Source organism: Procambarus clarkii, chromosome 74 (assembly GCF_040958095.1).
Source record: "Procambarus clarkii isolate CNS0578487 chromosome 74, FALCON_Pclarkii_2.0, whole genome shotgun sequence".
In the NCBI taxonomy this organism is placed as follows: Eukaryota; Metazoa; Arthropoda; class Malacostraca; order Decapoda; family Cambaridae; genus Procambarus; species Procambarus clarkii.
In genome coordinates, this window is record NC_091223.1 from 16,066,634 (window position 1) to 16,089,740 (window position 23,107).

General features: G+C 38.6%; 1 protein-coding gene and 1 long non-coding RNA gene across 5 annotated transcripts; both read right to left on the minus strand.

Moving 5' to 3' along the window:
• Positions 1 to 2,484: 2,484 nt before the first annotated feature.
• Positions 2,485 to 10,131, minus strand: LOC138356734 (uncharacterized). The gene is made up of 4 exons (XR_011224599.1): positions 9,893 to 10,131; positions 6,846 to 7,009; positions 5,499 to 5,597; positions 2,485 to 2,583 (listed from the first exon to the last, which is right to left on the minus strand). It is a non-coding gene; the product is annotated as an uncharacterized lncRNA (long non-coding RNA).
• Positions 10,132 to 12,503: 2,372 nt separating this feature from the next.
• Positions 12,504 to 23,035, minus strand: LOC123767362 (vacuolar protein sorting-associated protein 37A). Of its 4 annotated transcripts, none has more exons than XM_069313008.1 (6): positions 22,759 to 23,035; positions 19,210 to 19,319; positions 18,368 to 18,526; positions 17,709 to 17,860; positions 15,651 to 15,770; positions 12,504 to 12,776 (listed from the first exon to the last, which is right to left on the minus strand). In XM_069313008.1, exons 2-6 carry the CDS (start codon positions 19,265 to 19,267, stop codon positions 12,702 to 12,704), a joined length of 564 nt encoding a protein of 187 aa, XP_069169109.1. In that variant the 5' UTR covers positions 19,268 to 19,319; positions 22,759 to 23,035; the 3' UTR covers positions 12,504 to 12,701. The 4 variants fall into 4 exon arrangements, with proteins under 4 accessions (XP_069169109.1, XP_069169108.1, XP_045612966.1 ...); XM_069313007.1 differs by lacking the exon at positions 22,759 to 23,035 and adding an exon at positions 20,997 to 21,156; XM_045757010.2 differs by lacking the exon at positions 22,759 to 23,035 and adding an exon at positions 20,899 to 20,992.
• Between the last annotated feature and the right edge of the window lie 72 nt (positions 23,036 to 23,107).

Consider the following 23,107-nt stretch of genomic DNA (forward strand, 5'->3'; position numbering starts at 1 on the left):
AGTTTAATGCTGACAAATGTAAGGTTTGGGGGCTAGGTAAAGATGAGATAGATGGTGTAGATTATTAAGAGTATTAAATTTTTTGCAGGTGGTAAATTGTCCCCGAGCTGGCACTGCTCTCCAGCCTGGGATGTTGATTGGTTAGTCTTCAACTGCCTCCCAACATGGTAGTGAGGTCCTGAGCTGACATGCAGTGAGGAACGTGGAAAGCTTCCTGAATTGGCACATGGTATGCCTCCCTTTCAAACCAGCAGCTGGCACAAATGTTCCAGCTAACATCAGAATAGTGGATGAAGCCCACACTAAAATGTAAGTGGTACAGTAAATGGAAACCCCTCCCCCTCCCTTTTGACACTGAACAGTTGGGAGGAAGGGGGGGGGGGGGGGGAGAAAGTGTGGCTTATAGTTCTATTGCTACAGAATCTTTTGCCATAAGCCAGTGGCAGTGGCTATTGGCACTTGCTATTCAGAATCTCCCCCTTACAGTTAATTAAATAGTTAAAAGAAATTTATAATAAAGATCAAGTGTGGTCATGAGTGCTGCAGATGGGGGAGATAGAACCTTACACCTGCAGAGAATATTGCCTTGTATAGTTGCTAGTGTAAAAATATTACTAAATTTAGTAAAATCAGTCTTAATTATGAATTTTCAGACTAAAAAGCTTTGTACATAATTCAACAGAATAAATTTGTCCCCCTAGTAGTAAGCGGTGGTTGCAAAAGAATAATAATTTGTATATATATTTTGTATTGCTTTTATTCAAATGTTATACATGGTTGTTAAATTAAAGTTTGTTTGCAATGTTCCAGAAAAATGTTCATGACTAAAGTTGTTGGAAAATAAAATTTGTATAGGATGTTGACTTGAAATGACTATAGCTTTGTTTGTAATTAATAGATGGGACAAAAAGATGCTTAGTGTGCCATTTAAAACTGCAACTGTTAAACTGGTGGTACAGGTATGAACAAAATAACATCGCTATGCAAATAACTTTTTAGTAATATTTACTGTTCACATGACAGGTTGTGGAAGGTCCTGGCAACAAAGAGCTGCAGGAAAATACTTTCAGATCTACAGTAGTAGTGTTGTGTACATTGGAATTAGAGGGTAGAAGTTAATTGTTAAAAACTTATTAAATATTAGGGTATGTAAGTCTAGGCTTAGGCTAGTGGGTACCATATCTGCAAGTTTAGTCCTTTCAGGAATGTATTGAATAGAATGGTATGTTGAAATTGTGAAAATTGTAATGTGGGGCATTAGATCTTAAACAGCATAGTTGAGGGTGTTTTATTAATAATTTTAATGAAATATAAATCTTGTTTAGTTAACATTAAATGTTTGTTAAATAAGCTTTAATCTATAACACTGTTAAGGGTAATCATGAGTCAAATAAAGTTGTTATAAGTGATGGTATTTTTCCCTTGTAAGTAAAAAAAAATATGCAATGTTTACTTTAGCTTGGTTTTAAATTTGTATAGTTTTCCAGAATGTGGTTTGGAAAGTCCAGAAGTCCCTCTGTCAGTTGGTTAAACAGAATCAGGTGAGTTGTAGTAAAGGTTAATCTGAATAGATTTGCATAAAAGTAAAAAAATAGTAATAACTTAAACAATATAGCAATGGCTAAAGATAAATGTAAATTGCCATTGAAGTGCAGTTGTGGATAGTTTCTCAAATGACATTTACTGAAACTTGGCAAATTGATGCCATATATATTTATATTGCTAAATTAGATCTTTACTACGGCTACTAGAATATGTAGGAAAGGTAATTCCTTAAAGAAATTCTTTCCATCTGAATTTGTAAAGTACTGAATGCTAATTTGAAAAGTAAAGGAAGATTGGCTTTAAATCTGAAATTAATTTGTTAATATTTTTCAGGTGACAGTGATTATGATGCATGGACTGGCTTGGAGTGAGGCTCCTTTACTCTGCAAAAGGTAATCTACAAAAGTGGGTGAGTTTGAATTTGATGTTTTAGCTATATCAATGACCTAATCTTAATTCTCTTATCTAGTCCATTTATAGGTGTGTAACCATGTCCTACTGTTACAACCCACAGGGATTGATGCAGTTTGTACTGATCCTACCCCATTTCATAAAAGGGGACCAGGCAGTCTTGCAGATTTCCCTGGCTTGGCTTTTTCAGAGCTTTGCTCTACTACCCATCTAATAGATGGACTAGATTTGCATAGGTTTAGGGACCCTTAGCAATGGTTACATTGTTAATTCTCACAGGGCTTGTTTGCTAAATGGGTGGATGCATCTAAAACTTTAGTGCCTGGCATGCATTGTACAGGGCTTTCAGTAAAGCATATGTACAATGTGTTGATGGCACTAAAGTGGTGGATGTAATGCACCCATTCAGGGAACAAGCTCTGCACTAAAATCAGAGGAAGGGATAGGCCTTGCTGAGCCAATCTTAAAAGATTGGGAGTTGGGATTTTTTTGGCTTATTATTAGGAATTGGTGATAATAAAAGTAGTGTCCCTGTTTAATGTTTATTTTTCTTTTACAGGTGATTGTCTCTGGAGTTGTCTTGGCCTTTTGGATCTTCTGTTCATCTAGGAGCATCTGTCCCACAACCTGAAACAGAAATAAATATTAGATGTATTATAAATACTATGTAAAACTTATTAAATAAAATAATTTTAATGAAACTACTTTATACCTTATCCTGAAATTATGCTGGAAATTATTGTTTACTACTATTGCTGCAATGTTTAAACATCTGAAATTTTTTTACTTTGAAAATAAATACTTGGTAAAATTTACACCTATTTGTAACTTGTTACATAGGTGCATGCAAAATGCATTTAAAAGATGTAAAAGTGGACTACCTATTCAATTTACATAAACTAACAAATATTGCAAATTAGTTTGAAATATTAAAGTGGAAGAAACTTTAGTCAATACTTTAAATTTACTTTCAAATATGAAAACTAAAGCTATGCAACACCTAAACTTTGTACAAATTATGATTAAAGTAACTAAAGAACATTGTTAAATTTACAAAACATTAGAAAAGTGACACTGAAGCATCTATACAACATGGTTTTCAAAGTCTTTGGTAACTTACATGATTTAAGAGCTTTGATTAAATTTGTCTGCCAAACTCTTCAGATATTCTGAAATATTTTACCTAGATTAAAACCATCATTGTTTGAAAGGGCAAAACATATTACTGTCAATTAGTTTGACCTAACATCTGCAAGGTCCTGAAGGAATGGAATTTTTTTTAAGACTTTGTTTGCTAAAAACAAACCCTGCCTAATGAACCTGCTCTTTTTTTAGAAATGGTAATTGCAACATTACCAAAGGCCATTGTTTTAATAGCCAAAGTACCAAATGAAAGACCAAGAAGCAACAAACAGGTACATGGTAGAAAGGACAAAAGAATGGTTACGAGGACCCTTTCATTTGTTAAAGAAATGACGTGGTATGACAGCATTTTTCCCAAAGGGGTCTTAACCCTTGTCATATACATCACTGACATTAATCTAAATATTACCAACCACAAAAATTGCTGATATCTTGTAAAAAAAAAATAAAGAATATAATATTGAGGCCTTAATGCAGATCTCTAACTCTACAAATAGTAACAAGACTGGCAATTTCTTAATATAAAACAGAAAAAAATCCAAGACCTTGCACGTGAGCCAGAACAATCCATATCACAACTACCACATTAAAATGAAACAACAATGAAGGTAAGGTAATTACCAAAAGAAGGCACCAAACCGGGAAGGCCATGTAGCACCATCAAAGTGCGAAATAATCAGAGGGCGCTAAATATCACCAAGAATGCCAATACGAGAACAAAAACGCATAAGGCGAACGATATCAAAAGTTTCCGATTCACCTAGAATTCTATCGAGGGACAAGTGACTGCGAGGGACGGTCGGAAAGCAAGACACACGCTCGTCCTGGAAGTCAGGACATTCAACAAGGATATGCACGACTGTAAGAGGGACAACGCAATTCGGACAATAAGGAGCAGGGCGGCGCTCCATTAAGTGACCGTGGGTTAAGCGGGTATGACCAACCCAAAGCAGTGTCCCACCGCTGGTTACGGTGGTAGGAGGAAGGCCACGGGGACACACTAAGTTTGAGAGTACGCAGCTTGTTACCAACAACCCTGCCAACAGGGAAGAATGAATAACAGGATAAAAATCGGAATAAGGAATATCTTTACGGGAGATGGGACAGGTGCGGATAGCTTCCTTAGCGGCAGTGTCCGCACGCTCATTTAAGAACACACCAATATGGGTGGGAATCCAGCGAAATTCCACTGTCTTAAATCTACTGGAGATAAGAAACAGCCAATGTTGAATTTCAACTACCAAAGGATGGACTGGATTAAAGGATTCTAGAGCCATGAGGGCACTGCAAGTGTCAACTACAAACACAGAGGAGGATTGACAGCGAGAAAAGAGTTGATGAAGAGCAAAGACAATAGCATAAAGTTCTGCCATGAAGATGCTAGTCTCCGGAGGCAGGAGACACAAAGGTGCAGTCAGGAAAAACAACAGAGTAGCCTACACCGTCTGCAGACTTAAGACCCATTGGTGAAGATGGAAATAGAGTGGAAGTGAGAAGAAAAGTGTTCAAGGAAAAGGTGATTTAGAACTGTAGGAGGGGTAAAAGTTTTAGTCATGTGGGTCAAGGCTTACAGAATTTAGGAACGGGGACCCCTCCATAGGGGCAAAGACGGAATGACACGAGGGGAAATATTGGTAACACAAATTGAAAGAGCATTTTGTAAGAGACAACCGTACAGAAAGAGATAGGTGGTGAAGGGGAACAGGAACCACAGGATGGGTAAAGGTCAAGGCATGACATAAGCAAGAGTGAGGGTGCTGTAAGGACCGTGCAAGGTGGAGAAGACAGTAGCGGTCATGGCGATCCTGTAGAAACAGGACGCCAGTTTAAACATACAGGCTTAGGGTAGGTGTCGAAGGAAAGGTACCAGAGCTGAGCCGTAACCCAGTAAGATGCAGTGTGTCCAGATGGTGAAGGGTAGAAGGAGAAGCAGACGAGTAAACAGGGCCATAATCGAGTTTAGACAGAACGAGAGAGGAATGTAAAGAGAGGAGCAGTGTCGATTAGCTCCCCAAGAAGTATGGGACATGACCTAAAGTTAGTTAAGGGCCTTAGAGCATTCAACTCGGACGTAAAAAATATGGGGCGACAAAGACAAACGAGTGTCAAAGATTAGCCCTAAAAGCTTTAGCAGATTCTTTGTACAAAAGGGGATGACCCCTGTTACCTAACAGTAAATAGGTATCTGGGAGTTAGCTGTTACAGGCTGCTTCCTAGGGGGGTGCGTGTGTGGGAGAAAAAAAAATTTAGTAGTTAACCACTGAACTGCTCTGTCTCCAAATAACACCCTGGTGCACAAGAAATAAATTCTTTCCAAACAATTTTTTCTCTTCTTATATTGTTAAAATGCAGAGTCTGATCACGGGGAAACTAAACAAAAAATATTGTATGTGACTTACTTTAGCTGCGATGGAGCTGGGAAGTTGAGCAAATTATGGGCGCTGAGCGTTGGAGCGATGAGGGTCTGTCGGCCCCGCCACCCCGTGCGACGGCAGTTGCTGCGAATAAAATGTTGCGCAATTATTTTGAAGTTTCTCATTCATTTCTTCCTTTTTTTTTGCTGTAATATTATTTAAAAGTGTGTAATTTGTGGAATTTATATAATTCAAAGTATAGAACATCGCTATGCTCAAAATTATGGGCCTCATACATGCGACATATTCTACAATCAAACAGTGTTTTTGCTGTTATTACACTATATACACACATTGTATATACCCATCTACATATGTATTCACCATAACGATCCACTATGTTGGTATGGTGAGCCCAAAAAACATGAGTGAGCTGCCACACCCTGCCAGTCCTCCCTCCCTCCCTCCAACACATTACTCGCCAACATTCCTCCTCCCAAAATACTGTCATTGTGTTTATTACACTATTTACACACGTTATGTATAAGTATGTACATGTTTTATTCATGTACATACGTACATACTTGCCATCTCCTCACCTCTCTCTCTTGCCTACTTAATGCTCTTGCTTCCCTCATCTCATCACAATCGACTTTATAATGGTCCAGGACGGATCGAAATGTCGTCGTCTATTCAATTTCCAGTGTGTGGTTTGGTCAACATTGAAATCTTCATGCAAGATCTTATAAAGAAAACCCCTAGAACGAGTTTTGCAGATACGAAAGAGTTTAAGGTGAGTAGGGGATGGTTTGAGAAATTTTGAAAAAAGACGTGGTATTCATAGTGTTGTGAGGCATGGTGAGGGTGCCAGCTCAGACAAAGTAGGGGCTGAAAGATTTGTTCGTGATTTTAAAGATTTTGTAGATACTGTATTGATGGATATATTCCACAACAAGTGTTTAATTGTGAGGAGACATGGCTATTCTGGAAAAAATTACCGAAGAGGACATACATTACCCAAGAGGAGACGTCACTGCCCAGACACAAGCTAACTTGGGCTAACTTGTGTCAGGATAGGCTAACTCTTGTGCTGTGTGGCGATTTGAAAATTAAACCCTTGCTCGTGTATCATTCCGAAAATACAAGAGTTTTAAAAAATATATAACGTGCAGAAAAACTGTGATGTAGAGTGGTTTGCCCTGCCATCAAAAAATATCTGCAAGAGAAAAGTTTGACACTAAAGGGCCTGCTTCTCGACAATGCTCCTGCTCATCCTCCAGACTTGGAGGATGCATTGTTGGAGCCACTTTTTTTTTTTTAGGGATATTCCTGCATGGGCCCTAAGTTTCTGCCTAATGAACCAATGACATGAAGGAGGAGTTTTCAACCTACCTTGTGTTAGGTGTGCAGGGGTCAATAGGCTGAACATAATGTCAGGAGCAATGGGGGGCGTTTGCCTCTTCAAACACAATTGTGACCATCTTCATCTCTTCGAACTATCCTAAATGCTCTCTTCACCTGTCTGACCAAATTGGGTGTCCAGACCACCTTTGAATCTGAAATTGTAAAATTAATAGCAATTTCAGAATATTCAGTCCATTTATACTAACAAAATTATACATACAGTACTGTAATTGAAATTTTACAGAATGATAAAGGCAATTTAGCAACTTTGTTAAAATGCACATGGGGGAAATACATGAAAATAGGTTAATATTGTTTGTAAGGTTGATGGGAAATGTTTATTACTTTTATGATTTAAAAGATGTATAGCCCTAATACTCCATCCTGGGTGCATTCCACCAGGTAATGACCACAGCAAAAGTTTTCCACGAGGCTCTGTTGTCACACAAACTTTTCACATTTTCAAACTTGATTCATCTTTCCCCCCCCCTCGTTCCAGGGGTTTTCTTTAAAAGGTCTTCATGCAAATGCCTTGGTTTCTCACAAATGATGGCCTCTGAAATGCTATCACCTGCTAACTCCTTGTTGTGTATCCAAATTAATAAAAACTTTTTAACATCCTCAAGTGTTTGTGTTCTTTGTTTCGGGATTGTTGATATGCCTTTTGCCACTTTAATGCTCATAATGTCCTTTTTCTTAGCAAGTACAGTGCATATTGTTGACATAGATTTGTTGTACTGCCTAGCTAGTTCAACAACCTGTGCACCATTTTGATGTTTATGAATGCTCTCTTGTTTTTCCTCTATGGTCATTCTCACATGTGTTTTCTTGGCTTGAACCTTACCACTGGCTTTCTTGGGACTCATGGCAAGATATATTATAACAAATTTTATGTTCAAATAGCCAAAAATCCCAAAACAAATGTAATGCTTTACAAAGAATTCAGGCGCGATACTTACTAGGCAGGAGACACTGGTAAACTGAGGCGCGATCACCATGCCACCACGCGCTAGGTCAGCCCATACGTATATCAACAAACTCCTTTCCCGAGGCAAAGTTTGTAACCCGATTCAAATTTTTCAAAGAAATTAGGCTCGTAACCCGAAAAGTTCATAAATATTCATTCGTAAGCCGAGGTGTCACTATATATAACTAAAAAATTAAACTCAGGATTACTTTCAACCCCCACCCCTTTTGCTCTACTCCATCGCCACCTACCTTCACCCCCCCTCTATGATGTACTCTTCCATAGACACCTACCTTTGCCCCCCTCCTCCCCTCTACTCCTCCATCATCACCTACCTTCACACCCCCTCCCTTCTCCTTCTCCATCGTCACCTTCCTTTCACCCTCCTCTATGATGTACTCTTCCATAGACACCTACGTTCACTGCATATAATGCTCCCCTCTACTCCTCCATCATCACCTACTTTCACCCCCCCCTCCGCTCTACTCCTCCAGGGTCGCAGACAATTTCACGAGCGTGAGAACTACGAGTTCTCTAACCACTCTCACACTCCTACTCTCTCACCAGTGAGGGGGAGGGAAGGAGGGAGAAAATGAAGGAAGAAAGGTGGGGGAGAGAGAATAGGCAGGGGGGAGGAGGGCCTAGATACATTTCTTCCATATAGATAGGTAGACTGAGGGAGAGCTGCTTGCCAAGAGCCCTATCAGACAGGCTTCCTATTCCTCAACCCTCCCTAATATGCCACATCCTGGTCAGGACAACTTGCTCGATTGTTATTCTTGGTGTGACTCGGGAACTGACCTCGAGGCGGGGCATGGGCATGGATTATCTCCCTGGGGCACGCACCTCCGTGCCCCAGCTCTCTCTCTCTCTCACATAATCTATCAAGGGTCTAACATGAGGTCATTGTGCCTACCAGAAGTGTATATTTCCAAGGCTGGCCACCTGTCTGGACCATTCAAATGTATAAACACATAATTAGTCTATTAAAATTATATATAATGCTACAATTATAAATTAATTTGTTCATGGTCATTCGTTTATCAGTATTTTAATATGAGGTACAGTATATATACGCATGTATGTATACGTTGACGTACACATATATGATTATGTGTATGGAATGATTATGATAATGTGTAATCATATATGATTATATCTAATGGAATGCATTAGTAAGTGATGTGGAGGCTGACTCCATACACAGGTTCAAGTGTAGATATGATAGAGCCCAATAGGCTCAGAAACCTGTACACCTGTTGATTGACGGTTGAGAGGTGGAACTAAAGAGCTAGAGCTCAACCCCAGCAAGCAGAATTAGGCGAGTATATGAACGAATGCACATGTACACTTTCAAATGAATTAAGATACCTTGAGATACACAATGACTTAGTTTAAATAGTTTAAACACATTATGGTACTGATTTTGACATGCTGATGTCTGGAAGGGAGAGGGGGTGTGGGGGGTTATTGTCTGAGGTGGAGGACCAGAGGAGGGGGTCAGCGGAAGGATGGTGGCTGGAGGGATGCCATTGTTCTAATGGTTATGAAAACAATTATTGATGGCAGGAATTCAGTGGGTGTGTACTTCACCCGCACCATCACCATACTGTGCCCTGCTACAACCCCCCCCCCTCCCCCACTCCACCCATGCTGTGCGGGGCGTATTACACATTATGGGATAACCGACTGTCTGTCCATTCCTGTCTGCTCGTTATGCTGCCCTTCCTTTTGAAAATTGTCTGCTTTATCGACTTCCTTCAAGACCACACGTTAGCCTCTTATCACGCCCTCTTACCACTCTCAGGGAGCCGGCTCTTCTATACAATAGTTACCACTCAGTCCCCAAGGTGAAAGAGTGTCCGGGCATATGACTTGTTACGTGTACTTATTTGCGATTCGTTTGGGCTGTCACGTGTGGTGATTAGTGTTGAGTAAGGCTAGGCCAGGTCAGGTCAGACTAGGCCAGGTCAGACTAGGCTAGGTAAGGCTAGGCCAGGTCAGGTCTGGCTAGGCCAGGTCAGGACAGGCTAGGCAGGGTGAGAGAAGTAAAGCGGCAGGTACTTACGTTTCCGAGAAAGTAGCGGCGGTAGTATATTGTTGATTTAGATTCGACGACATCCAGAAGCTAGTAGGTGGCGGCCTCATCGCTCTCGAACTTCTTGTTGTTGTAGGGGATACGAGGCACACCCAATATCCCCCTTACATTGATCACATCGCACACTAATATTTTTACTATTTCGGACACCAGATTTGTCTGTTTCGTATATGTATAATTGTTCAATATTAAATCCACAATAGAATGCTCTAAGTACTTTCGTATATTAATACATCTTCAGAAGGAATGGTTCGCTCTGAAGATGTATTAATATAAGAAAGTACTAAAGGAAATTCCTGTTTCAATTCTTCCTCCGTGGTCTGACACTCTTATTATATATTGTATATACTGAATTATATATACTATGCTTATATAATATATACTGAAATATTGTTACATTTAACGTATGAAACAAAGTATATATCTGTATTTTTAATAAAATATAAAACATTAATATTTATCAACGTATCTCTGTGAATTACATAATTTATCAGTATTGTACAGCCTGTGATCTCCACCTGGCTGGCCACTGATACCTAAGTAGCTTTCATGTGTCCGGACACCGGCGATAGGATTGTATTATTTAACTTTAAAGAGAGAGATATTTCTTGAAATGTTGTCACATTAACGTCTACATCTTCCTTCCTTCTGACATATAGATTTTAAGGTTAATTAGCATATATGGAAATAAATTACACAATTTATAGGCTGGTGTGAAGGGCTTCACACTCTTAGAGCAAGCCATCAAGAAACTGTACAGTATCAAATGCATATATCTTCGCTTTCACTTCAGTTATATTTATGACAAGTATTTAAAGTGTAGCTTATATTTCTGCCTTTCTGTTGACAGAAAACTTTCGTTTATTACATTATCTAGATAAAATTAGCATTGATCTTCAAAAGGTTGTAGTTGTAACATCCATTATAAACAACATTATTATTGCAAACAGTAGGAGTTTCAAAGTCTCATTTGTATGGATACCTTCTCATATAGGTGTTGTCCAGCATGATGACACAAACAAGGCAGCTAAAACTGAATGTGATAAGCCTGAAGTTGAGTGGGATACGGGCATTCCAATCTCTTCTGTCAAAGCCGCAATATTTTAGGAAATTAGGGAAGACAGAAGAGCAGTCACTGACACACAAAAGCCAGAAAGCAAGAGTATAAAGAGCTATGACATGTTTATGTGCCTCTGTAACCTTTTCCACTACCGCCCACAAGATGATATATGGGGTGCATAATTAATGAACTAAACTAAGTAAACATGTTTAGAATCGAGAATTATATGAACGGACAGCATAAAACTTCCACTAGTGTCACAATGACAGTGTGACATTGTAATTGCCAGAATTAGGCTAGGATATCGATATGTATCGCAGGTGGCTGCAGGTAATGAATAGCCCCCAGTGGTTAATATTCCAATTGTAAACTATGTGAACAAGAGCTGGGACATACTCACCAACACTATATCTGTGATTGCCCTGTTATAAGTGACTTCAGACCAAATGGTATAAGGTACTTTGAACTCTGTAATTACTTCATACACTTAGGAATATTGGAAGATATTCTTATGCTGTACCCGGATTTTGTTCTTTTTTGATTTTGTTCTGCCGTTCTTCTGACATAAAAAGACCTTTGGTTTAATAAGTTATTAAGATGTTTTCAACAATATTACTAGGGCGTTCACCGATTCCAACATGGGCGACCCTTTTGGAAACGCAACACTTGGGTTGACCCGATTGAAAGACTGGTTATATTCCAACAGGGTTTGAGACAGTACACATGTCCACATCCCAATGCCCGCCCTTCCAGGACTGGGGGTGCGGGGGTGTACAATAAACTATACCCACCTCCGGCGGCAGCTTGTCGAAGGCGGAAGTGTAGCCTAGACAATTTGTCATGATAATTAGTGATGGCTCTTATTTTGATTATGGGTCCGTAATCCAGTTAAGCTTTTATTCTTAATTTATATTACAATGCTGATAAAATACACTTCTTGATGATGAGTATGGAGTACAAATGAACTCATTGTGTACCCAAGTTCAAGTTCAAGTATGTTTATTGAGATAAGCAATAAATAGATTTCAAAGGGATAGAGTAGCTTAGGCTATTTCAACCCCCCTCTAATTCAAGTCCCTCAAGGGGCGCACAAATGCTGTGAGTACAAATAGACAAATAACATTACAAGAATCCAAACAAGAATTGTGTACCCTATACTCACAGGATGAGTATAGGGTACACAATAAACTACCACTCACATCATGGGTATGGGTTGCACAAGAAACTATCGCGCAGAGGATGAATATGGAGAGCAAAGTAAACAAAGATTCACACGATGAGCCACATTATTGCGACTTATTTTCCCCTGCTTGTACTAGAGCATTTTCTTTTTGTTGGCAGACAGCAAAATCTCTACTATATTTCTGTATACGGTACTATGGAAGATTTTCAAGCATATTTGATTTATAACTTTTGATTTCCATTAAAAAGATTTCTCCCTATGGAACTGCTGATAAATAAGAGCACCTTTCAAGCTTAAAGAAAAAGACTACCGTATCAGGGATTAATCAAAGGCAACAATTTATGCAATTTCCGACACTGACCAATAATCAATGAAGTGTTTTTATTTTCCCCATTCATTCCCTAGTCAATTGGTTCTTTTTTATACATCAGTAGTTTAACATTCACATTTTAATAAATCTACTTAGTTCAAAATCTGAAATAATGACCGAGACATTCATATTGCTGTCCCTATTCTTTTTAATATTACATCAGATCTTAAAAGCCAGCTTTTTGGAGTTCCCGCAGTTGTGCCCCAAGTCTTTCGCCCTTAAACTTCCGTAAGTGTGTTTCCTGTAAGCAAAAACAAAAAAATACGACATTAAAATACAGTAATTTTAGCTTATTAATTTTTTAAAATATATTTGTAAGCTGTAAATAAATAGTAGCAATGAGAAATAATGCTCTGAATGAATTTAAAAAGTACCTTTATTAAATACTGTACCATATTTGCTAGCGCATAAGGACATTGTTAAAAAATTATTTTATAGTTCATCATACATTTACTGTTCTGAGGTTTTGTAGAGAAAGAGAAAAGTGTGTATATATAAATACAATATATATACTTGTGGTGAACCAAAAATGTGCATTCTGTCCACTGGCAAATAAGGCACTCCACTTGCCCAACTAAAGCCCATTTCCTTTTACTCTGCGTGAAAACATATTCAGTTAGACAGGACAACATCCTGTATAGCACCTCATGGAATTTTCAGCCAACCCTGCAGGGTTAAGTGCAAGGAAGCCACTGGAAAATACCAAATCATGACCAGAATGATTAGCAAATGTTGACTCAAAGGTTGAAGGAGGACTTCAAAACTCCTTCGGAGTACACACGCAGCACCGTTGGTGATACTCCTATCAGTTGGACTTCCTAGCCATAATCCATCAACCATCACCACCAGATGGTCGATGGGTGAATCCACACCTACCCTGGATTCACAGGCCTGAATCAGCCCACATACAAGACACTAAAATCAAACTCAAAGCACTGGCAAAAAAGTGAAAGAAAGGAAGGGAACTTTTGGTCATCATATCTTCAGCCACGTTATTGTAACTCAGACATTGCAGCGGAAGAGAACAAGAGCTGTTAGGATTGAGTGTGATGTGTATTTTGACCAGACCACACACTAGAAAGTGAAGGGACGACAACGTTTCGGTCCGTCCTGGACCATTCTCAAGTCGATTCAACATACTTCAGCCACGTTATTGTGACTCATCGTCTGCTGATGTGTATTACTTGGTACACTTATTTGGGCTCATATTGATTCTGTTTAGTTATTATTTACCTTATTTCTAACCTTGTTTTATATCTTGTGTTTGTAAAGATCAAAGTTTATTTTAGTCTAACAAATCTAGAACAAAAATGTTCTCCAGCCAAACTATAGCAAGAGCAATCAAATGGTCTCTTAAAGACCACTTCATATAGAATACTGTACTATTAAAAGCTCATTTCTGAGCCATCCCATCAGTTGTTTCTTAAAATATGTCTTAAAAAAAGAAAATTGGGAGTTCTTACCTGTGCTGAAGAGCAGTGTCCAAGGAAAGCATAAAGGGGAAGAGTTGCTGCTCAGTAGAGATGCATCAGAAAATGATAGCATCAGTACATCAACAAAGCTTAGCAGGCAGAGAGTCAACCAAGAGCTACACATTGATGGCCCAAAGAGGAGAACTTTAGGAAGATATTTAACTCCAAGCTCTGATCTCTATACAGGATGTGGCTGAAAAGACAGCTCTGCAAGTACTACACCACAGGCCCACAAGTCATTCACCCTATGGTACATGTGAGGCCGAGTAACCTTCACGTGCCAGAACAGCATCTGGGAGATGTTCCTCTTGCACCAAGGTTCACACTCAGGTCGAGGAACATGGTGCCAGAAGACACAAGACTATGCTAGTATATAGCATCAAAGTAATGGAGCAATGTGAAGCACACCATACACAGGACCCAAGCCTGAACGAAAAAGGCCCCATACAAAAGGAAATTCTGTCTATACATAAACAGAGAATGGAGGCACACAAAAAGTCTGTCCAAAAAGAAAGACACTTCCCTGTGCTCAATACAATTCATGAAGCTTGCTAACCCTGAGAGGAAAGTAACAATCCTTAAAAAATAATTTATTATTATTAAGTACAGTACTGTACTTTATAAATGTTTATTTATTTAGTTATTTATTTATTTACAAGAAGGTACATACCTGGAGAGAGGGTTTCAGGAGTTCTTCTACTCTATGGAGCAGTTCTCTAAATAACTGCTTGACAACGAGTTTGTGAGAGTACATACTGGTATGTTTACATTCCTGCAAAGTCACTAACATGCATAGCATTTTGGGCAGGTTCTTAATCTAACAGATCAGGTAAGATGAACCAGTACATTGTAGCTATATTTGATATCAACATATAACTACAATATAAAGTGACAGAGGTGATTACATCGGAGAAGATGCATGTCTTAAGTATGTACTAGTATTAGGGGAGTGGGTAGCACAAGATACAGTGTGAGTTTGAAGCACAAGGAAGGAAACTATGAGGATGAAATGAGGATGTTTTGTTATATACAAATATTGACATATTGAGAGACCAAATTGGCTCAAATAGAGCAAAAGTGAATTGAAAACTGCCTCATTCAGCTGCAGAAATGTCCAAAACCCAATTTGAGGGATTTGAAGTGCTCACCTCTACGAAGCAAATATATCTGGCATGGTCATCCTGCCCTTAAAAAAAGTAAGCAATGGCATTAAGCCTACCTCAGGAACAAAAGATCCTTATGCTGTTAGACTCCACAGCAACTGCCATGCAACTGGTACTGGTGTAAAGAAGACCCTCAAGAGGCGTAAAAATGGGATCTACGTTCACCGCCCCCCATGCAGCGAATTCTCCATCAAATTGAACTCCAGTTTAACATTCCAGGCAGAGCAAGGCATTTGGCAACGTTTTCTATTCCAGGCAAGGCAAGGCATTTGGCAATATTTCCTTACACTTGATGCTGCTCTTCACCTAACATTTACTAATAACCTAACAGTTCTGTTGAGAGTTGCTGACCATAGTATGCATCCAATAATTCATATATATTAATGCATTATTATGGCATGCTCATACGCAACCCTATTTGTGGAGTCGTGTGTCTTTTTCTTAATCTATGCATTCTGAATTACTATAAAGTCCACTTACTATTCTTTTCTCCATATAACTGCTCAAGAATGCTTCAACTTGAATGTGCTTTTGTAGGAAATCTTCCGCAATTTTTTCACTTTCCTCTTCGGATTGTGCTGCAACTATTAGCAGACTCTCCTGCATTACAAAAAAATATGTAGTGTATAACATTTGTAAATAAATTAAAAACTGAGTAGGGGATCAATTCGTGAAACAGATTACCAAGTAGCATAATAGATGGGGAATGGCCTGATTAGTTCAAGCATAGGTTAAACATACAGTATGCGTATATGAAAGTTTGGTTGGATATAAATAAGAGCTGCATTGTATGGGCCAATAGATCCGCCATTTTCTATATTTTTATGTTCTTAATACGTTTGCACAACTTCACAACATAACTCACTTGCATTGTGTCAATACAATACAGCTTATATACTACAAAGTTTGTACAGTTATTAAGAGAATATTGTACCAAGATCAAACTATAAGAGAAAATAATACAAAAATAAAAATGTTTAAACAGAAGAATCAAGTACCACCAGAACTATATGCAACATGGCAATCCAATCTCTACAAAAATCTGAGAATATAAGTTCTCCCCTCTCATCATGCATGAAAATATTTAGGCCTACTTGCAATACAACGCAAGTACAAAACCAGTAAGATCTTAAAAGCCGAGATGCACTCAACAATCATCACGTAAAGGCTCACTACTCAACAGAGGCTAACGTCACCGTCCTGAACTACTTTAGCTACTTTAAAGTGGAATTTAATAACAGATTTAACAACTTTCTGGGAACTGTACTTTATTAGAAAAGTACAAGAAATTGAGCAAAGATTAACGAGATGAAAGAAGGTGTGTAGATTGGATATTTGCGCAAAGAAATCTTGTTGAGAAGACATGCGAGAAAATAGCCTTTATGGATTTTGTAAAAGAACATAACAGTTAATAGAGAAGGACTTTTGGCGTGTAATGAGCAAGTATGTAGTTGGGTCCTGTAGCACAGTGAAATATGTCTTCAATTTACAACCAAGGGACAAAGGTACAACCCCTGGGCAGGACAGAACTGGTTTGAGCACACTTCCTTTCATCTGATGCCACATCTGTATACCACCCTCAGTTTGGAATACACACTACACACCAAGCATGTTTATCAGATCCTTCAGCCTCTAATCCACACTAGGTCAGGTTGGAGTAGCCACTTATGAACACTTCACCTGAGGATTCAATGACTCGGCAAGCATTATAAATATTGCCAAAACAAAGGTGGATGTATTCAAGAGGCACTTAGATAAGATCTTGCAAGAAGTGCCAGACCAAACGGGCTGTAGTGGATGTGTAGGCCTGCAGGCAGCTCCAAGCAACAGTCTGTTGGACCAAGTCATCACAAGTCGAGCCTGGCCTCAGGTCGGGCTCGGGGAGTAGAAGAACTCTCAGAACCCTCTCCAGGTATAATCCAGGACTGACACAGCTTAGTAGTGTAGGTCAGAGCATTAATACAATTATATAAGACAGGCAATTCAGCATAAATTACTGTCATTCACCCAACTCAATAAGAGGGAAGTTGAAATAAAGTAACAAAATAAGTTCTACAAAACTTAATATATTTATAAACAGTATTAAATTGGGCACATATTATACTCAACAAAATTAAGAGTAAAGTGAAACCACAGTAATGGACAAGAAAAAATATCAATGGGAATAAACATTCAAGCCCATTTTATGCAGGAAGAAAACAAGTTGGAATTCACTTTTTTTTAAAGTGACCCAGCAGTCCATAAGAAAAATAAAATATTGAAGCAATGCTTAATTACAGAAAACACACTACAATAATGAAGTAAATTATGAGGTGAAAACAATAAGCCAATGTGACTATATAGCACATGAAGGGAAAGAAGTACAAGAATGAAGCTGGAAGAGGAAGGGCAAAGTGAAGGAACATTGGGAATCGAACTTAAACCAGCAAGAAGTAAGGTCGTCACTGTACTAACCAGTACAAGTGGCTGGACACTACTGCAATGAGAGAAATTAATGATGTAATTCAGTTGCTACATCAAATTACTTCACTAGCTTACCTGGATGCTTGCTGGAGCCAATTTCTCCGAGGCCTTCTGCTGCATGAGGGTCATTTCCTCAAAGCTAGCACGTAAAGATGTGAGCTCTTCCACTTTCTGAATTGTTGCATCTCGGGCATGTTCATAATCACTACTGCGTTCTAAATTAGCCTCTGTAACAAATATATGTAATTCATATAATAGTCTTAACTCTATATTAAATGACTGATTTTTTTTTTTTTTTATAAATACAAGAGTCGTTACATTCTTGTGAAGCCACTGGCAAGCATAGCATTTTGGGCAAGTCCTTAATCCTAATTTTCCCAGGAATATGACCCGCCAAATTGTTAAACAACTAGGTACCCATTCACTGCTGGGTGAACAGAGGCTACAGTTAATGATTGACGCCCCAGTCAATCCTTCCCGGCCAGGATACGAACCCAGGCCAAAGCGCTCGCGAAGCACCAGGCACGTGCTTTACCACTATGCAACAGGGAATGCAACTGAACTACTGCAATTTTAGAAGAGGCTGACGGTAACTGAGGCTCAACAGAATGTTAACCAGTGCCCAGGCCAAAATAGTAATACAGTACAGGGGTAGATACATAATATATATCATCTCCCATATCTCTACATTCATACAATGAAAAAAACAATAAAACTTCAAAACAGGAACCTACTAGCTAAAGCTTCATTCTGAGCAATGAGTTGATCACATTGCGTCTTAACTGCTGTCATCGGAGGCAGAGCAGCAACAAATTCAGTTAATTTGTCATCACACGTTAATAAATCTTCCAGCTCATCGCGACTCAAAGATGCTACTTCAGGTAACACACCGACTGAAAATAATAAAATAACAAAGTTAATATTTGTTGGGCATCTGAACATGCTTTTTTTGGTGTGTGTGTGTGTGTGTATGTATCTACATGCCTACCTAACTGCATCCAAGGTGAGAGATATCTACTACATTAAGGCTATTGTATGTGATGCTTTTCCATTTTGCAATGGCTTAAAAAGCTGTCAATACTTGCTTTTTTACATTGAACTCGAGGAAAGTAATTCAGTAATTATAAAAAAGAATACATCAAGCCTTGAGGAACACACAGTAGTAAAATCAAGGCGTCTCCCACGACTTCAAATAAGTTCCATTTATTAGCACATGTATACTGTATATTTTTCTTTACACTTCTCTGACTATTTATTGTTAAATGATCCATCCATTGCCATTCATTTCACCTACCCTCATCTCAAAGTATCTCTCTGTCCACTCCATCTAATCCTCTCAGTCTCTTATACACTGATCATATCATCTCTTGTTCATCTTTCTTCTAATGTTGTTTGATTGCAATCTTAAATTTATTCTCATTTCCTTCACTAATAATTTTCAAAGAGCACTTCTCATAATTACTCACCAACTTTAACATCTAATTAAGTAGCGAAATGGTTAAGCAAACAGCATATTGCACAAGTAATACTATATAGAAAAAAAAAGAGAGTGTGTGTATACCAATTACTAACTTACCTTGGGGAGAATGGGCTACAGGAAAGTAAGAATGCGGTGAACTGATATTGGATTCCATCACAATATTTCCTTGAAATGTCTCCACAAGCACTGTATATCCATAAAGAGATCTGCAATTAGAATATAAATTGGTGACCTTCAGTAAAGATTTACAAATTACATATTTTATTTTGTATTAGATAATATGCAAACTTGAATCTTAAAAAAAGAATTAAAGTACACTGTACTGTATAATTGTACATGGGTTAAATTAGTCAACACTGTAGTAGAGAAGTTAAAAAAGAAAAAAAAGGAAATAGCAAAAATAATACAAATATATGGAAAGTACCTGTATTAAGCACAATTGACAAACACTGCAAACATTTGAGGCAAGTGACTTTTCAATCTTTTTACTAGCAAATACCATACTCTTAAAAATACTGAACTGCCAAAACTATAGTAGAAGTCTTTTAAAAAGGAAACTGTCAGATCACCCAGGTTGTTGGAACTACTTTATGTGGGCATGCAGGTGTAAAAGGAGCAATAGCCTGACAGATCAGGCTAGTGAACTGAGAAACTAGTGCAACCACCTCATTAGCCTGGGCTGCTACTTCTCCAGGCTGGTCGGCGAGAGTAGAAACAATAAAACTGGCCTCAAGAAATACATAAGCAATACATGTACTGAGAGGAAGACTGTATCAAAATATATATGAAGGTAAGATTAACAAAATGCCTTTGCCAAAAATTTGCCCGAAAAAATGCCAAATTTGCCCGAAACGCTATGCGTACTAGTGGCTTTAGGTATTGTATGTACTGTACTACCTCTATCTTTAAATCTAACAGAATGTTTGTACTGTAACGCTGCACCTATGTATGTACTGTTCCTAAATAAATTATTATTATTATATTATTATAAAATGCATTTTTAACAGTTTTCTGCTCCCACAGACCAGCATGCAAAATGAAACTTCAAAAATGGTGGCATTCCCCCCCAAAAAAATTCTTTAAATATAATCCAACAATATATTGGAAAGTAAAGGTATCCAATTAAAAGGTTGTAAGAATATGTAGGACAATTTTTACTTTTCACCTACACCTGCCAAACACACTACGATACCTTGCATAGTAACAATATCATACCTTAACGGTCAGTGGTTCCCAAGAAATAAGCCACCGAACAGAGAGAAATAAGCCACCAAACATTGGGGTTTCTCAGTGTACCTGACACTGGAAAACCAACTCAAACACCTAAATAAAGTGGTGCTACCAAACATAAAAAAAACTCGCAAATGGAGCGAGTAGTCCTGAGGAATAAGTCACATCGTACACAGGACAGTTCACCCATGGATTTTACAACCTAACCTAACCCAATAACCTAACTCCCACCATACCCTAGACTAACCCAATCATAAGACAGCTTAATCTACACTAACCTAACGATACAGATGGTTTTGACAATCAGAAAACGAGCTTTAAACTTTCATTGAACAGTTAAAATTGACTGAACTGCTGTGTACATGCTTTGACCTAATACTCCATGTAACACTGGCATTGACTAACTTCTACAAATTCATTAACCTGCTTCCTGTGTGGTTATCACTTAAAAAAAAAAATATATATATATATATATATATATATATATATATATATATATATATATATATATATATATAATAAAAATGTAAATTTCTTGCAAGTAACAATGATCACGTGTTGAACCAAGGTGTGGCTTCCTCTGGTCTGACTCCTAGACACAAACACATATTTAGGAGTGTGACACACCCTCCCTACTGCTGTAATACACCCACCCACTGCTGTAATACGCTGTAACCGTGCCTCCAGTGGTCAGTGCCAGGCTCCAAGGTGCTCTAGGAGTCCAGGAAAATGGTCCGTACTAGGTCAAGAAGCCCTTCATTCCTGGCCTTCTCCTCCCTGTCTCACTTGACGTAAACAAACACTCGCAGTTTCTAAGGAAACCGATCCTTATAGATATTTTTTTGGTAGCTTAATAAACGTTATTTTTATGTATTATTATTATTATTAATGCAGGTGATGAATTCCCAATGGTGAACATTCCAATTAACTATGTAAACAAGGGCTTGTACATACTCGCTACCACAATATCTGTGATTGCCCTGTTCAATCAATTATTTCAGGCCAAATGGCATGAGGTATTTTGCGCTCTGTAATTATTTCATGCACTCAGGAATATTGGAAGATATTCTTGTGTTGTACGTAGAGTTTGGTAGTGGGGGCTAATCAGTCTGTCCTGATTTCATGTATGACTGGCCGTCATGTGAGGTGGGGATGTTGGATAAGCATGTATTTATTATTATTTATTTCTTTATTATGCACCCCATATCCATCCCGTGGGCGGTGGTGTAAAGGATTACAGAGGGACATAATCGGTTCAGGAACTGAACCCTCTAGTTCGTTTAGCTAAGCAAATAACAATCTTTTGACGCTAGTTGCAAAATTATTATTGTTATACGTACATGTACACATACTCATGCATACATGTACATATACATACGTATACATATATACATACACATACATATTTAATCACCCACACAAATACACACATCAATAATCTTTTGTGTCAAGTGATTCAACAAGAGCAGACTCCTCGTCTGCATAATATTTCCGTGATTCGATGCTAAGCTCTTATGTAGATCATAAAGTTATTATTTAGTCAAATTTAATTATTTTTTTTTTGTATTGAGGCAGGTATTTTCTCTCCTGATTGACTAACCATCCTGTGAGATGGGAAGATTAGATGAACTTATAACTGGTTTTTGATCTACACTATGTAATCTTTTATTAAAATAGGGTAGCAGCACATTGTTGTGTATACCTAAGCGTGTCAAATAAAAAACATAAAAATCTCTAATGGCCTCGACGGAGACAGGTAGTCGGCGGCTTGTCAAAGGTCCCATCATTGTCCCTGGGGAATTTTTCCAACTGGTATTTACGGCTTCAGAGAGTGGCCGGTTCAATGGGTTTATAACCCAATAAATGGGTGCAAAAAAAAATCCGTTCCTGTTTGTCTGTCATTGCGGCCTCTATACCCAATCTGTAAGCGGAATTGGGATTACAGAAACACATTATAATGGGTCCAGGAACTGAAACACAATTAAATATTTAGCTCTCTCGCTTAATAAATATCATTTTAATCCATTATAATGCATTATTTTGGGTCCAGATAGACTGTGGCCCCCACAGATCTATGATAGACTGTGCCCCCCACAGATCTATGATAGTCTGTACCCCTTTAGGAACATAACTCCGTCAGTAGCGTGTTATATAAGTACCTCTAGGTATGGTCAGCCCTCCCAAGACTACTACTTGGATGTTGACCAGACCACACAACACTAGAAGGTGAAGGGACGACGACGTTTCGGTCCGTCCTGGACCATTCTCATCGACTTGAGAATGGTCCAGGACGGACCGAAACATCGTCGTCCCTTCATTTTCTAGTGTGTGGTCTGGACAACATTCTTCAGCCACGTTATTGTGACTCATCGCCTGCATACTAATCAAGGGAGGGGGACAGATTACAAAACTGACCTGATCCGTAGCGGTGGGTTGTTGTGGTGGTGGTTGAGGCCGTGGTTATGATGGTGGTAGGGGTAGTGGCAATAACCGTGATGATGGTTGTGGTTGGGGTTTTTGAAGCTAGAGGTTATGGTGGCCTAGGGGTAGTGTCGATAGTGGTAGCGGCAACACAGACACTAGAGACACACACATACAGGGTAACATCGGCAGCATATGTGATGCTGGCAAACAGTAGAACGTCACTTAAAAACCTAAATAAGGATTAATTGAAGACAATCCACAAAGCCTAATTAGACTAAAATGGTAGGAAATACTCGTACCCTAGGGGTCAACAATGGAATGAACTGATAGAAGCTGTGGA